At 38.2% G+C, this 16,407-nt stretch overlaps 1 protein-coding gene across 2 annotated transcripts in view; it reads right to left on the bottom strand.

Annotated features, from left to right (window-relative positions):
- The window catches only part of ptprz1b (protein tyrosine phosphatase receptor type Z1b), a 97,505-nt gene that overhangs the window by 51,094 nt on the left and 30,004 nt on the right, over positions 1 to 16,407 (bottom strand). For both annotated transcript variants that reach the window (XM_051950762.1, XM_051950763.1), the window contains exon 2: positions 7,968 to 8,036. In XM_051950762.1, coding sequence (XP_051806722.1) covers positions 7,968 to 8,036 — 69 coding nt within the window. The remainder of the gene's footprint in view (positions 1 to 7,967; positions 8,037 to 16,407) is intronic.

The following is a 16,407-nucleotide window of genomic DNA, read 5'->3' as shown; positions in this document are numbered from 1 at the left end:
GAAGACTGAGTTAACGGTAGACTAACTGCATTATTTGTAAAGGTTGCTTTGGAAAATATCTAATAAGTAACCGTGGATGAAATAACAACATGACACTACAACATATGCTTTAAGGTTCAACTGTCCACTAGGACTGAACGATTATTCAACTTCAAATTGAAATCATGACTAATTCAGTTAGCAAAGGTTGCAATTTAGGACATATGCTATGCAGTGGCTCTGATGGAGGGTTTAAATTGTTGTGTCAGTGGTTTTATAAATTCATGACATCCTTCCTCTGTGATAGTGATGAGCTTTTGATGGAAGCTCTTGGAGTAATGCACATCAAATGTTTTAAATTAATTACAAAATTACTGTGAAACAGAAGCGCAACTTTCAAAAATGATACCGCAAATCTAAAGCATTTCTACCTAGGAAGCATAGTAGGTTATATCAGATTTTTCCATCCACATACTAAAACAGAACAAAAGAAAAATAAAGTTTGGTATTGATTTGTTGCATTACCAGAAAAATGACTTCAAACTAATGTTAATGTTCTTCCTGGGACAATTATCATAACATTTGTAAACAAATTAGTGAAAACATTGGACTTAAACATAGCTTACAAGCCAAATGGATGACAGTATATCTAGTCGTTTCTAAATATTAATGCTAAATGTTAAACTTTCAAGGTCTAAATGATGGAAAAATGCATTATCTACTCACCTGGGGTGAAAACTGTAGTTTGTAATTGTATCCAACCTTCAAGCTGTAGAGAATGTTCAATATGTCATCTATCTTTTATACTTTTCAGTATTTATTCAGCTGTTGGCCTCTTACCAACGTATTCTACACAATAGACTTCGTATTGCCAAACAGTTGCCAAATTAGTTTGAAGACAATCAACCAACAGATTAATAATTATATCAGTGTTTTTCAAATTAGCATGGAGAGGTGTATTATTGAGCTGACACTTCACTGAGCCACTGTGTAAACAGCTTTTTTTTAAACTAGATGTACTTTATTAATATGAAATATAGAGTTCCTCATGGCTGTATACATGATAATTAAAAAAGTTTGTGCAAGAATATTTTCCAATTGCATAAAAATATCTACTTTCAAATCTGAGACAGTCCCATGCTGGAAAGTGCTGGAGAACTTTAAAGACATTATGCTGTAAAGGTCACGCTTTTCAACTCATTAAAACCCATACTAAGTTTTTTATATAACAGAAAACGCATCATGAGTTTAATAAGCCATCACCACCTCAATGAGCATTTCCACCTTGAAATTGCAGCGTTCCGGTTCAGACTTCCAGGGCTTCATGTGCAACAAACCAAAGAAAGAAACAATCCTGTCAACTTGTGAGGCGGAGCTTTCTACATCATTATTCAATTATTTAAGTATTACAACTTGTCATTCTGTAGTATAGAACATTTTCACAGTGCTGATCTCTATTTCGAAAAGCACAAACAAAAAAAAACTATATTATTTGTTAGCTCAACACACAGATGACAACACACAGAACCAGCTGCTTTATGCCTCAACTCTTTCTTCATAAATGCTGCATATCATGAAGACAAATGCAGGAAACTGTGTTTTAGTTATTTAAAATTTTAAACCTGTTATGGAAACTTTAACCAAACAACCGCACCTTGAAAAGCGGTATTGTGATTTGATGTAGCCGCTTTTTAAACTTCCTCCTACTCTCCGATGCTCTCTCTCACTTTCCCGCCCTCCTCTTTCTTTTCTTCTCCTTTTGTCCCCTCTACTTCTGACCTAACTAAAAAGCTGTGCACGGCGCCTCACAATGAAGTGTGTTTCTTTCACATGTTAATGCTTTTACTCATGGCTCAGTGCACAGCACAAGGCACAAGAAACAGAGCTGGTCAGAAAAACAAGGCTGTGTCCACAGGCACAGAAGCACTTGGCATGGCAGGAGTGGCTACAGTTACAGTGAATCTAAATGAAGTGCCACTGAGTCCCACTCAGCTGTGATGATGAACTTCGAAATACAACGAAGAAAGGAAGAAAGAAAGAAAGAAAGAAAGAAAGAAAGAAAGAAAGAAAGAAAGAAAGAAAGAAAGAAAGAAAGATCAGATAAAGCACGACTGCAAATAAAAGTGAGAAAGACAAGGATAGAAAAGAAACTGCATATCCACTTTATCTCTATTGCAGACAGGCTTTTCATCATTTCAGTGTAACACACAAAAACCTATTAGACTTTGCTAAACAGGGTGTATGTGCCTGGGAACTGATTGTAAAGATTTGACAGAGGGAAGGAAAACAATCTGCAAGATGAAACTACATGTGCATCTATTGATATTCATGCTGTTTGACAGATATGAGTGGAAACAAGTGGAATAAGCAGAACTATAGGGCTGTATTGTATGTTTGTGTGCATGCATATGTGTGAATCTGGGTTTGCTTCACTACCTTAATGCAAGTCCATTAAAACTTGGCTCATGACCAGGTTTTATATTTTACAGTCTGTCTACAAAGTTTCTGTAAACGGAAGTCTAGACCCATGAAAAGCAATTAATACACTGATGTAATTAAATTTGTCATAATTGGCTTCGTTATCCGGATTTGACTCTGTTTGGTGTGTTTCATTATTGTTTCATTATAATTACCATTTTAATATTTTGCTCAATTAGCAATGACATGGGTGAGCTGTACTTAAGAACAAATAACTAGGAGAATATGAAGCCAGCAGTATTTGTTTTAGCTTGCAGCATAAACAGATACGATGTCTATTAGTTTAACGTTAAAGCGGTTATTTGTTCGGACATTAATATACAGTACATGCACATACACTACCAGTTAAAGGTTTGGACACACTTTCTCTTTCAATGCTTTTTATTTAATTGTATTATTTTCGGGCTGCACAGTGAAGTAGTGGGTAGCACTTTCGCCTTGCAGCAAGAAGATCCCCGGTTCAAATCCTGGCCTGGGCCTGGGATCTTTCTGCATGGAGTTTGCATGTTCTCCCTGTGCATGCGTGGGTTTTCCCCGGGCACTCCGGCTTCCTCCCACAGTCCAAAACTATGCTGAGGTTAATTGGTTATTCTAAATTGCCCGTAGGTGTGAATGTGAGTGTGACTGTTTGTCTGTATGTAGCCCTGCGACAGACTGGAGACTTGTCCAGAGTTTCCCCTGCCTTTGCCCGAGTCAGCTGGGATAGGCTCCAGCACCCCCCGCGACCCTAGTGAGGATAAAGCGGTGTATAGAGGATAGATGGATGGATGTATTATTTTCTACATTATAGATTAACACTGACTGAAGATTAACACTTTTTTGTTTGTTCATAATTCCACGTCTTCTTTATAGTTGTGATTTCTTCAGTGCTAATCCACAATGCATAAATTAATTAAATAACAACCATTTAATGAGAGGGTGTGCCCAAACTTTTGACTGGTAGTGTACATACACGTACATTTGGTAAGAGGCGCAGACATTGTCAATGCTTTTGGAATTTGGGGAAATGCAAATTATAAAATGATCATTTCTTTCCTACAAACCAAACACGTCACAATATTGCTAATTTTGGAGAAACACACATCATACTTGACATATGTTTTCACGATATTGGAATAAGGTTTTTAGCTGTTTGTATCCACCTACAGTGTGAAGGGATCCACAGCTGCTACACACGTGGACAAAATTGTTGGTACCCCTCAGTTAAAGAAGGAAAAACCCACAATTCTCACTGAAATCACTTGAAACTCACAAAAGTAACAATAAATAAAAATTTATTGAAAATTAAATAATCAAAAACAGCCATTACTTTTGAATTGTTGATTAACATAATTATTTAAAAAAACAAACTAATGAAACAGGCCTGGACAAAAATGATGGTACCTCTATAAAAGATTGAAAACTATTTGACCAGAGTGACATGATTAACTCAGGTGTGTCATTTAATTGACATCACAGGTGTTTCCAAACTCATAATCAGTCAGTCTGCCTATTTAAAGGGAGACAAGTAGTCACCCTGCTGTTTGGTGAAAAGGTGTGTACCACACTGAACATGGACAACAGAAAGCGAAGGAGAGAATTGTCCCAGGACATCCGAAAAAAAATTATAGACAAACATCTTAAAGGTAAAGGCTATAAGACCATCTCTAAACAGCTTGAAGTTCCTGTGACAACAGTGGCTCATATTATTCAGAAGTTCAAGACCCACGGGACAGTAGCCAACCTCCCTGGACGTGGCCGCAAGAGGAAAATTGATGACAAATTGAAGAGACGGATCGTTGGAATTGTATCCAAAGAGCCCAGAGCAACCTCCAAAGAAATTAAAGGTGAACTCCAAGGCCAAGGTACATCAGTGTCAGATCGCACCATTCGTCGTTGTTTGAGCCAAAATGGACTTCATGGGAGACGACCAAGGAGGACACCACTGCTGAAAAAAACTCATAAAAAAGCCAGACTGGAATTTGCAAAAATGCATGTTGACAAGCCACAAAGCTTCTGGGAGAATGTCCTTTGGACAGATGAGACCAAACTGGAGCTTTTTGGTAAGGCACATCAACTCTATGTTCATAGACTCAAAAACCAAGCATACGAAGAAAAGAACACTGTCCCTACGGTGAAACATAGAGGAGGCTCAGTAATGTTTTGGGGCTGCTTTGCTGCATCTGGCACAGGGTGTCTTGAAAGTGTGCAAGGTACGATGAAATCTGAAGACTATCAAGGCATTCTGGAGAGAAATGTGCTGCCTAGTGTCAGAAAGCTTGGTCTCAGTCGCAGGTCATGGGTCTTCCAACAGGACAACGATCCAAAACACACAGCCAAAAACACCCAAGAATGGCTGAGAGAAAAGCGTTGGACTATTCTAAAGTGGCCTTCTATGAGCCCAGATCTGAATCCCATTGAACATATGTGGAAGGAGCTGAAACATGCCATTTGGAGAAGACACCCATCAAACCTGAGACAACTGGAGCTGTTTGCTCATGAGGAGTGGGCCAAAATACCTGTTGACAGCTGCAGAACGCTCATTGACAAATACAGAAATCGTTTAATTGCAGTGATTGCCTCAAAAGGTTGTGCAACAAAATATTAAGTTATGGGTGCCATCATTTTTGTCCAGCCCTATTTCATTAGTTTGTTTTTTTAAATAATTATGTTAATCAACAATTCAAAAGTGATGGCTGATTTTGATTATTTAATTTTCAATAAATTTTTATTTATTGTTACTTTTGTGAGTTTCAAGTGATTTCAGTGAGAATTGTGGGTTTTTCCTTCTTTAACTGAGGGGTACCAACAATTTTGTCCACGTGTGTATCTATGGTGCCATATACTAATCTTTATATTAACCAATGGGCCAGTGTTGCTCATGAAAAGCAGTCAGAAACCATAGACATGCTGCTTTTAAAGCAACAGTAGACTTGTTGCTGTTATAAGTGCGCTGCTTATCAATATTAACAAATTTATAGTTTAGACTGAAAAACTGAAGTCTGATGTACTCTCAACAGGCAAGAAAACCACACTGATTAGCAGCTAACATTAGCGCCTTCTGCTTCTGATGACAGAGAGGCATGCACACAACATTTTGATTTTCCTCATGACAATTACATGGTGCACTATAGAGTGGATAAAATTTCCAGTTGAGAATACAAACAGTGCTACAAAATGGAAGATTTACTACACAGTGAGTCAAATAGTGATATATATTCATATTATCATTTTCTGATATATCTTTTTTAATATATATGTATGACTTATATTGATAGTCTATATATGATTTATATAATAATTTTCTCTGATATATTGATTACATTAATACTCCATCTATGATTTATATATAATAATTTTCTCTGATATATAACTTCTATCTATCGTTTTATATAGAAATATGTGTTCATTAGTCAGTATTTTGTTTATATATGTATATATAGCGTAATCATATATTGTCTCTTCAAATTATTAAAATAGGCTAATTGACTTTACTGCCATTATCTGCTTCTCTAACATATATTAGTGTGTGTGTGTGTTTACAGTGTTTGCAAAATACCTGTCTACAGTCGAGCTTAATATCAGAATATTCTATTACTGTTAATCCCGCTATGAATATTAAAATACGCCTAACCATTTGTCCTGTATCATAGCTACATGTATGACATTTGCAGCAAAAAATAAAAATAAAAACGCGTGAAAATCAGTTTAATATTCAGAGTTAAGATGGATTAGATGCGCTGTCAAACAGCGCTGAGTGGAGCGGGTGACCGGACCAAGAGGGCGGCCGTATTTCTCGCTGCGCAGCAGCCCGAGCGGCGTCTACGCTTTATTATGTCTATGGTTGCAAGTACACACTACTGATCCCGTAAGTTTGGTCCTGTTGTCGCATCTCTTCCCTCCGCCGGGTGAAAAAATTGCTGGGCATTTGGTGGTTAGAGCGTTTTTCGTACAATTTCCTGGCATGATTTTTCGTTTTCATGTGGTCTATCAGCGCTTGGCATCCTCTGTCGCTGTATTTTGTCTCATCGTCGCACACCATGCACCTCGCTTTCCCAGCTACATCTAACTTTCGATAATGCTCTCCAATCGTTGTTTCCAACTCGTGCTTTTGCCAGCGCACTGTTGACAACGACGTGCGATCCAACCCTATACCCCTTACACCCTATATTTTTTTCTCATCGAATTTGGGCGATTCACGTTGGGTCTCAAAATTGATATCTCGATACGCCAAATAACATGCCTGCTCTATATGAAGTCCTGTGATAGACTGGTGACCTGCCCAGGTGTCCCCTGTCTTCACCCTCAGTCAGCTGGGATAGACTCTAGCCCCCCATGATCCTAATGAGGATTAAGCGGTGTATAGATAATGGATGGACGGATTAAATAGCGGACAAGTGACTGTCACCAACATGGCATGTGTTTATTGTGGTGCAAATGTAGGCTTTGCAACAGACGTCATTGCTTGAGTTGTCATTTTTTGTCACATGTACATAGTGATGGCATGGCATTAACAGTGCATCTTTGCAATAGTGAGCAGCTGAGAGTAAGAACAGATCTAAGTACTGGATGTAGCACACAGGAGAGTGGCATTACCAGCTATCTTCCTCATGAATTAAACACATTATATCTATTTTTAGTAAAAATCAATAACCCTGATAAAGGAGTTAATGCTCTGATTTATACTTGGTGACTCTGAGAAATATGGCATCTACCTGGTCATGGTCAAATCTTTAGCCAGCAGTTAATATCATTTTCACCATAATGCTATTCAGGGGCACAGGTTAATACGTCTAATAGCTCTGCATTTAGCTCACTGATGGCCCATTGAGCCCCATCGCTCCTCCTGATTCCACCGAGCAGTAAGAAGCTAATCTCTCCCTCTGGGACCATTACTGTCTGTCTGTCTGTGTCCACTCTTTGTTTCTGTTGGACCACAGATTAGCTCAGCGGGGACTCGGTGCTGAGTTAGCGGTCTTCTGACCATATGGTCGAAAGCTGATCAGGGCTCTCTCACGGGAGATGTTAACACATAATTCCTGCAGTTCATGTGATATCCAGACTGTTCAGCTGACATTTACCATGCTGGTGTTGTTGTCTGTTTCAAGAAGGGTCTGTGTGATCTTGAGAGGTGAGCAGAAGGCAGCTCAATCCCAGGGGCTTTCCAGTTTCAACTTTCTGTCACTGCTGGCAGTTTTACAGTACCTTATTATATCACCATATTTTACTCTTCTTATCTTTAATTGCTCCTTCATTACTGTTTTATGTTAGTGTAGAATATGTTAGCTTTTAAATGCTTATTGTTTTTTGATCTGATTTACATGGTTACTCACTAAATAGCTGTAAGATGTGACTGACAACAGATCAGATCTCTGTGCTCATGCACAACCAAAAATTCCACTTTTTGCATAAAAAAGCATCTTCTCTGCAAATCACTGCAAATCTGTGCTGTCACTGCTCATGTAACAGTCATAGATTTTCATCCTGGCAAAAAAAAGAAACCATAAAAATCACAGTAGGCTCTTACAGACCTGAGTAGGACCAGTCAATATCTTCAGGAAGTTTTCTCAGACCTTGGACCAGTGGATCTGCTGCCACAACTATCAGAGACAAAGAGAGATTATTAGCACCATTTTGGATTTCTAAAAACTTCTACAAATGCACAGAGTCACAGGCAGAACCAGGTTTTGATAGAAAACAGCTGCTGTTTTATTTATGTGTGCCGTATGATCAGTGAGAACCTTTTTCTGTCAACCAGCTCAACTCCTTCAGCGAGTGTAAGTCAGATTTGCTAATATGGTCATATGTGATGCCGTTGTTTTGTAGCATAGTGGTGTAAGATGACTACTGTGCTTCAAAACAGCTAATCTTATAGTCTGGGTAACAACCAAGTGGCAACATCCAGGGTTGAAAAGTGAAGTGTGAAAGTGTCCAAAACTGCAGTTCCACTTGAGGCTGACCTCAAAAGCGGGTCAATCCCCACAGAACTTCACGTTAAAATGAGCGGGTTTACAGCAGAAATAAACATGTTTACGGTCTGGTACAAAAACTGTTTTGGCCGGTATAGCTGATTTCCCAGGTCATGATAAATGTATGTGAGTAAACCTTTATGTAAGTACAATTAAATTTCAAAAAAATTATAGACCTTGATACAGTATAGTATTTCACTTTATGATCATAAAGTAAAATACTACATTGTGACTAAATGTTCTGTGAATTTGTAAATACTCTGTGATCTGTAAACATTGTAATGTGGAAATGATAAACAAAAATTGAACTTGCTTTTCTTAAGAAATTGCAGGTTGTTCATATTGTTTTGTAAAAAGATTGTCATTAAATGTGAACTTTTTTTGCACTAAAACAAAGGGAAAATTTCTGAGTTGTGGTTATTATGTTCTGATTTATTGGTCCGGCCCACTTGGGCAGAATGTGGCCCCTGTACAGCAACAACACAAAAATTCACAATGTACCAACTTGTTATGAGTCATCTGTTTAATTATTTACAGATGTCTTTTTAAGTCAGATTTTAACAAACCAAATAAATGCATCCTTGGCGATATTTTCAGAGTAGAAGGACCAGGGTGTAATACAAAGGCTTCTGAGATACGGCAGAAACAGAACAGAGCCGTGACCTTAGCTTGAATAGATGTACACGGGGCAGCAGAATCACTTTATAGCGAGCAGGAGGAAACTGCCTCCGCATTAAAATACACACACACACACACACACACACACACACACACACACACACACACACACACACACACACACACACACACACACACACACAGCTATATATTTCATAGCAGTAATTTTCACTCGTGGACAGCTGAGGATACAGTGATGAATGAAGTCACAGTTTGGGTGTTTGTTTTCTCACTCCAGCTATACGTTCTCTAATAGCTTCACATCCTGCTATAACAATTTTCTCTTCCTTCCATGACATGCAAGGACATTTTATAACACTCACACTACACTTCCTCCTCCTTCTGATGGGGATGAGTCATTGCTCTATGTGATGGTCAGTAAATTAAGTCATTATAGAATCCACTGTATCTGAACAAAAAGCACAAACACTGTCAATGCTTCGTTTTCGTTTTGAGAAATGCTGCGCTATGAAGCACACAGTTTGCTACAGAAAAGTGAGCTCATCTGGATAATGTCAGCATTGTTAAGTGATAATTGTTTGGGGGGGGGGGGGGGGGGGGTATTTCTAAATAACAGCAAAGTAGCAACCCTGCCAAGACTTCATTTCCATTAAGCTGACACATTACCAGAACATGTGTTTCATGTTTCAAACAGGAGAACCATGTCTGAGTGGCTTGTGAGTGAGCCGTAAGGCCATAAATGTAACCTCACACACTTTATGTACAATCTATGTCAGGTCCACTGTATGGGCATTACAGTTATACAGTTAAAACTCAGAAGACAACCAGATAGCATGTTTTATGGTACAATTGGGGTCAAAATTGGCAACGATGGGCACAATCTGACAAGCCTGTTGCTCCATTGTGCTTTAAAGGAGTAGAGCAGGGGCCATTTGCTGATCCAGACTAGAACATCAAAATTCATCATAAACAGGACTGGCTCAAATACAACAGGAATAAATAAAAAATAAGGGGACTAAAACAAAACATCTTCTCTTTCTTTGATCTTTCACTGCGTGCAAAAATATCAAAAACCTGTTCTCCAAGAAGATGAAAGCCCTGTGTCGAGTCAGATTTAGGTCACGGACAACTATCGTCATATTCACAACATTAAATCTGTCCATGTGGCACAGATAAATACAGAGTAATCCTATTATTTACTGTATGCAGCAGCAGGATAGCAACACAGGGTAAATCAGGGTAAATTACTGCTCATCGCATATGCATTTGTGCATACAGATTCATCAAACTAAAGTATGTGTTGTTAAGACACTAAACACATGTAATGCAGCAAAGCCACAAATCCTCCTCTGTATCATCTGTGAAATCTTTGGCGCGATGAATATTCAACAGGCCCTGATAGAGATGCAGCCACAGGGGGATTTGATGTTTTACTTCACACTTGTTTTACTCACTTCTGTTATTTTTCCTTTTATTTCCCCCATAAGAGACTGATGCTAAAAGTAAAAACAAAAAAACAAAAAATATTGCTTTCGCGTTTGTTTTTTAGAGGATACAGAGGGCTCTCTGCTGACTAGCTGGAGGAAGAGCTTCAAACAAGAAAGTCTGTAAACATCTTACTGATTAATTTCTTTAGCAATGAATTGAAATAAATGGAATCATAGCTCTTTCCATGATAGTTTGTCACTGCTAAATGAATCCAGAATATCTTGGGAATAAATTAACAGTTCTTTCTTGAAAAAGTTTAACCCTGCTGTCGTCCTGTGGGTCAAATTGACCTGTTTTAAAGTTTTAAAAATGTGGAAAATATATATATATTTTAACAGTGAAAACTTCCACATTTTCAAAAATTTTTTAGGAAATTTTTGAACATTTATTGGTGGAAAAAAAATAAATTTAAAAAAATGTTTAAGAACATTCAGAAAAAATCAACCAAAATCCAGTGAATTTCGCTGTTAAATTTGGGGATTTATTTTAAAAAAATAAAATTTTTGAGGGGAACTTTTCAAGAATTTTCTTCCTGAAGATTTTGCAATTTTTTGTAAATTTGGGGAAATTTTTATGAATTTTTGGCCTTTTTTCAGACAAGGCAACAACATTTTTTGGTAAGGACAACATGAGAGTTAAGATTCATTTCCATGAAAAGGACAGATTGATAGAATAGTGTTACTTTTGAACTGTTGTCAGTTTTAAAGTAATGTTATTCTTTAATAAGAAACAACAAAATGAACATAATCCAACTGAGGACAGATTGAGTCTAAGACATCAGATGTAATTTCTGTATTGCACTATACTGTCGTGAAAGGAGCGACAAAATAAAAAGTACATTTCAAAATATGTTGAAGATCAAAGAAAGCCACTGTGACATAGCCCTGTGGTTTGTGGATTCCTATTTTGAAGCCTCTAGTTTTGAATTTGGCCGTCAGCACCTTCGTCAGGACGAGTGAGGGATGGATCTAACTAAGAGCTGGAGAACATGATGGAAGCTAATATGGAAGCGACTTGTCACTTGTGAGCCTGCTTCATTGTCTATTTTACACTAAGTATTACCAAAGGTTACTAAACAAACAGAATGGAATTGAAGGAGACCCCAAACTAGCAATGAGACCATAAACTCCTTAGGAAAATGTTAATTGAGGGAACAAATGACATGAGAAGTAGGTGCACCATCTCATAGACTTCTATCTAATGAAATTCTTTTTGTGATTTGATCTGTCGTTTTGTACTAGATGATAGAAATAATGTCCACATGTTCTGTTGTCAGTCTGTGGATCAGACTGACCTGACCACGTGTAGCGCTCTATGGTGTTTTATGTCTGCGTCATGAGTCATGTAAAGTGAGAATGACATAAAAGAAAAATAACCCACCTCAATTCTGGCTGCTTTTTTTGACATTTATTTAAAGATCACAGTCATGTTAGTGTGAACAAGGAAAGAAAATGATGAGAAATAAATGAAAGGAGGGACTGAGGGAGAGAGGAATGTAATCGACTGTGGGGTTGTACCATCAATAATGATTTCATGAACATCCCACTGTGAGGGATTTTAATCTAATTTGCCCTTGATAACTCAGTGCAACATGCACACACACACACACACACACACACACACACACAAACACACATACAGTTTTAATACAATGCTACAAAAATGTTTTGTAGTTCTTGTGTTAGTGCAGACTTTACATCTAGGTATATGGGATATTTCTTTATCCTTAAGTGAAACAGTGATAAGATTTCAGTGCATTTTGTACTTCAGTGCATGAAAACTGAATTAACTGATAGAGTAAATGGAACAAAATTATTCTAAACATTTCAAAATACATAATAAATCTACACTACCAGGCAAAAGTTTGGACACACCTTCTCATTCAATGTCCACATGTTCTCTTTATTTTTACTACTTTCTGCATTGTAGATACATAGTGAAGTCATCAATCTATGAAGCAAGACATATGGAACTATGTAACAAACAAACAACTGTGAAATAACTCTAAATATGTTTTGTATTTTAGATTCCTCAAAGTGGCCTCCACAGTCACCTGACCTAAACCCAATCCAGATGGTTTAGGATGAGACTGACCACAGAGTGAAGGAAAAAGAACCAACAAGTGCTCAGCATCTCTAGAACTCCTTCAAGACTGTTGGAAAACCATTTCAGGTTCTACCTCATGAAGCTCATCCAGAGAAGGCCAAGAGTGTACAAAGCAGTAAATTAATCTAAGCAAAGGGTAGCTATTTGGAAGAATCTAAAATATAAAACACACTTTTTGTTGACTGCATAATTCCATATGTGTTCATTCATAGTTCTGATGCCTTCAGTGAGAATCTACAATGTAAATAGTCATGAAAATAAAGAAAAAGCATTAAATGAGAATGTGTGTCCAAACTTTTGACTGGTAGTGGTGGTCGAAAGTCTTTCTCTCAATATGATCACTGTAATGTAATAAATAGGAGCTAAACAACCCATCTATCTGATTTATTGGCTCTGCTGCATTCCAATGTCCTGCTCTTCACATTACTTTAGTCTTCAACCTGCATCTTTTCAGTTGGGATTTACAAAAGGAAAACCATAAAGCCACATAGACCAGCTTCAGTTGGCCTTTATTGAGGTCAGTCAGCTGATTCATCCTAGCATGACTATTTCTTTGAAATACCTAAGTAGAGCTACACTTACAGGAATGAGCTGGCCAAGAGAATAACTCAAAGGTAACCATCTTTTTGCCAACCACGGAGTCTGAACAGGTTGCTACGGACGCTGAAGAGAACTGTTGCGCCAACCCGCTGTATTTAAAATGTTCACATGTCCAGTGGTGTTTAAAATGTCTCAACCACTGGTTCAATGATGTGACACAAAGGCAGGAAGAGGGATATGAGACTGTAGCATTAAAGTTTCAGAACTGGTTTTACATTTTATATTTGTGTTTTTATCATTTATTGTTTGTATTTGTGCCTTGTAAATAAAAGGCACAGCTCTAATTATATCAAGAATACAGCTGTGAGAAATGCAAAGCACCCTTGTGGATTAAAGGTTGAAGGCATTTACCATGAACAATAACATCCCAAGTACGAGTGCAGCTGGGGACCATTGTTGCATCTCTCTGCTTTTAATTTCTTGTCATCTCCTTCCACTATGTGTATTAAAGGCATAAATATGCTTTCTGCTAACAGTAATGAACATGTTAGTACAAAATGACATTCATGTGCACTGTACTGAGAGTATAAAAGTCTTAGATTGTTGTAAAGAACCATTTGTGAAACATTTAAGACAAAAGGAAACTGGAAGCTGCTGGTTTTTGATGGACATTTTGGGTCATGCAGGTAAGTTTCACTTCTAAATAGGAGACAGGCTTGTAGAAAGAGCTCAGCAGACACATACAGTGACTGTCAGCCATTTGAGGCAGTAGCGGGATGAGGTGATGAGACGGTACTGTGTGAGTGAAAAGCCTGCAGCAGAGAGACACTGGTGCTCCATGCTTTAAAGAGCACAGCAGAAAGTGATGGGACTTTATTGCTGCAGGCTGGCCATGCGTGAAGCTCACAGCTGAATCACTGTATTATTCCACACATGTGCACTCGATCTGCTTTATCAGATTTTTCAGGGCCTGACATTAAAGCTTTAGGTCACTGCAGCAGGAACAAGACATTCCTAAGCATGGTGTTTTATTCATACAGGAAAAGGCCAAAGGACATGCAGTTTTTCAACAAGGCTCTGCTTCATTGTCGCACATTCACACACCCATCTTCAAAGCCTGAATCAAGGGCTGTCAAAAACAGACGGAGTAAAACTGGCTTCCAGTTATGAATCTGGTGAACTCATGTTTTGAACTATGGCCCACGTTTTAGTATGACTGATGGTGACTCCACCACAAACAGAAATCTGAAACAGAATGAGAAAGAGCCAAGTGGATTGCCAACTAGAGTGAGTCAAGCACATGACATTCTTACTATAAGTTTCTCACATATTGAAGTGTCAGTCATTAAGGATAATTTACTACAAGAGCAACACTCAGACATATAATACGGCCAAAACATTCAGAGGAACAGAAGAACTGAGGATCATTAGTTCTCACGTGTCAGTTAGGTGCATGTTAACAGCTGGCATCTGACCTAACAAACGCATATTTCAAATGACGTAGTAGGCAGCGTGACAACATGCAAACACCGAAGAGATTCACTCTGATAGTGAAGATATCAATGCTGAACAGAGTTGGTTTTATTATTACTTGAAGTTCTGTTGTTCCACTTGGAACATGGCAGCAGGGGCGTTGATGACCCTGCCAAGGAACGCGGTCAGTAATGTGACGACCAGCGTACGTTTGTCTGTCTGTCCGTCCGTTATTCCGTCTGTCTTCTACATTACTCAAAAATGGACAAACAGATATGGATGAAATTTTCAGGGAAGGTCAGAAATGACTCTAGGACCAAGTGATTAGATTTTGGCAGTGATGCAGCTTACAGTCTGAATCCATGGATTTGTTAAAGATTTCTGTATCATTGCGAGATAGCAGCATGGCGTCCCTGTAACTGACATGAAGTGAACACTACGTCAGCTGCCTGCTGATGATCACAGGATTGTGATCCTACTACAAATCGACTGCTGCAGATTTATTGAGATATATCCATCCAACATTATACAAGGAACAATTGATTAAATTGTGGGGGTGTTTCTGAGTCCCATCAATCCCTTACGCCGGCTACATATTTAGGTCACGCCATTCAGTATTCATACAAAATGTACACATACATAACACACACCTGTGCTCATCGCAAGATCATTTTGTTTGTGGGTACATCTATATTTAATGGACACATTCTATGGTGCCGTGATTTCTGATTATCTAATTAACTAATAAACAAATGCAGCATTGTTTTTAAAATGCTGCATTTCTTACAATGCCATATGGGGGCATAAGCAGCCTTGGCAGGGTACTGCGCTCTCTGAGTGTTTTTTTTGTTGACACTTATCAGTAACAGTGACATTTAAGGTTTCAGAAATAAATTAATTCATTCATACTAGAAAGCAGATAAAGGCAGAGGTCATGAAACTGCACCTCACATCATTCTGACAGCCTAGTGTTTCTCCTCATATCTTCTTACATCAGTCCATCATGTTCGACTCATTCTGGGAGTGATTTTTTTGATGAAGTGTTGAAATTTACTGTTTCACTCAATGTACTTGGCCATGACCTGTCTGCCTTCTTCTTTCATTACCAATCTCTTATGTTTCCTTGACGGCCTTTCAGTAACCCCTTGAGAGGGGCCATGAACGTGTTGCTTTCAATCAAACATGAACGTGTGGGCAGAGAGCTTTAGTACTGTGGTTTGTGAACCATGAAGCCTGTATTGTAACTGCACAGAATTCAAGTGAAATGTCACTCTTTTTTTATTGTTTTCATACAGCAATAGTCTGGGTAATTTTTGGGGAAAGTTTTTTTTTGTGATGGAGATGCTGCAGGGAGGATTCACTGAAGGTGGCTCACTGTTATTAGACTTGGGATAAGTGAGACAGTCCCAGTCGAACACTAATGAATAGCACCGTGTTGGATTACAAGACTCCTGAGGCTGATTTCGCCTGAATCCTTATTGGTGAAAATGCAACCCAAGGATTGCACATACACCGATACAAACTGATTTTTAACAGTAGATGTTATTGCTGTTGCCCTATTAAATTAAGCCCTGGGTTCTCTCAACAACAGAAAGTTTGTGAGTTCAAACCACAAGAGGGAAACTGTCTATAAGGTACTGTGAATGTATGTAATTTCATCAGTTTTTCAGCTAAAAACAAACTATATATCCAATTACCCCGAACTATATATAGTATAGTTCGGGGTAATTTCTACACATCTGGCATTTCACAGTAT

Source organism: Acanthochromis polyacanthus, chromosome 1 (genome assembly GCF_021347895.1).
Source record: "Acanthochromis polyacanthus isolate Apoly-LR-REF ecotype Palm Island chromosome 1, KAUST_Apoly_ChrSc, whole genome shotgun sequence".
NCBI classification, from domain to species: domain Eukaryota; kingdom Metazoa; phylum Chordata; class Actinopteri; family Pomacentridae; genus Acanthochromis; species Acanthochromis polyacanthus.
This window is presented reverse-complemented; position numbering and strand designations above follow the sequence as displayed.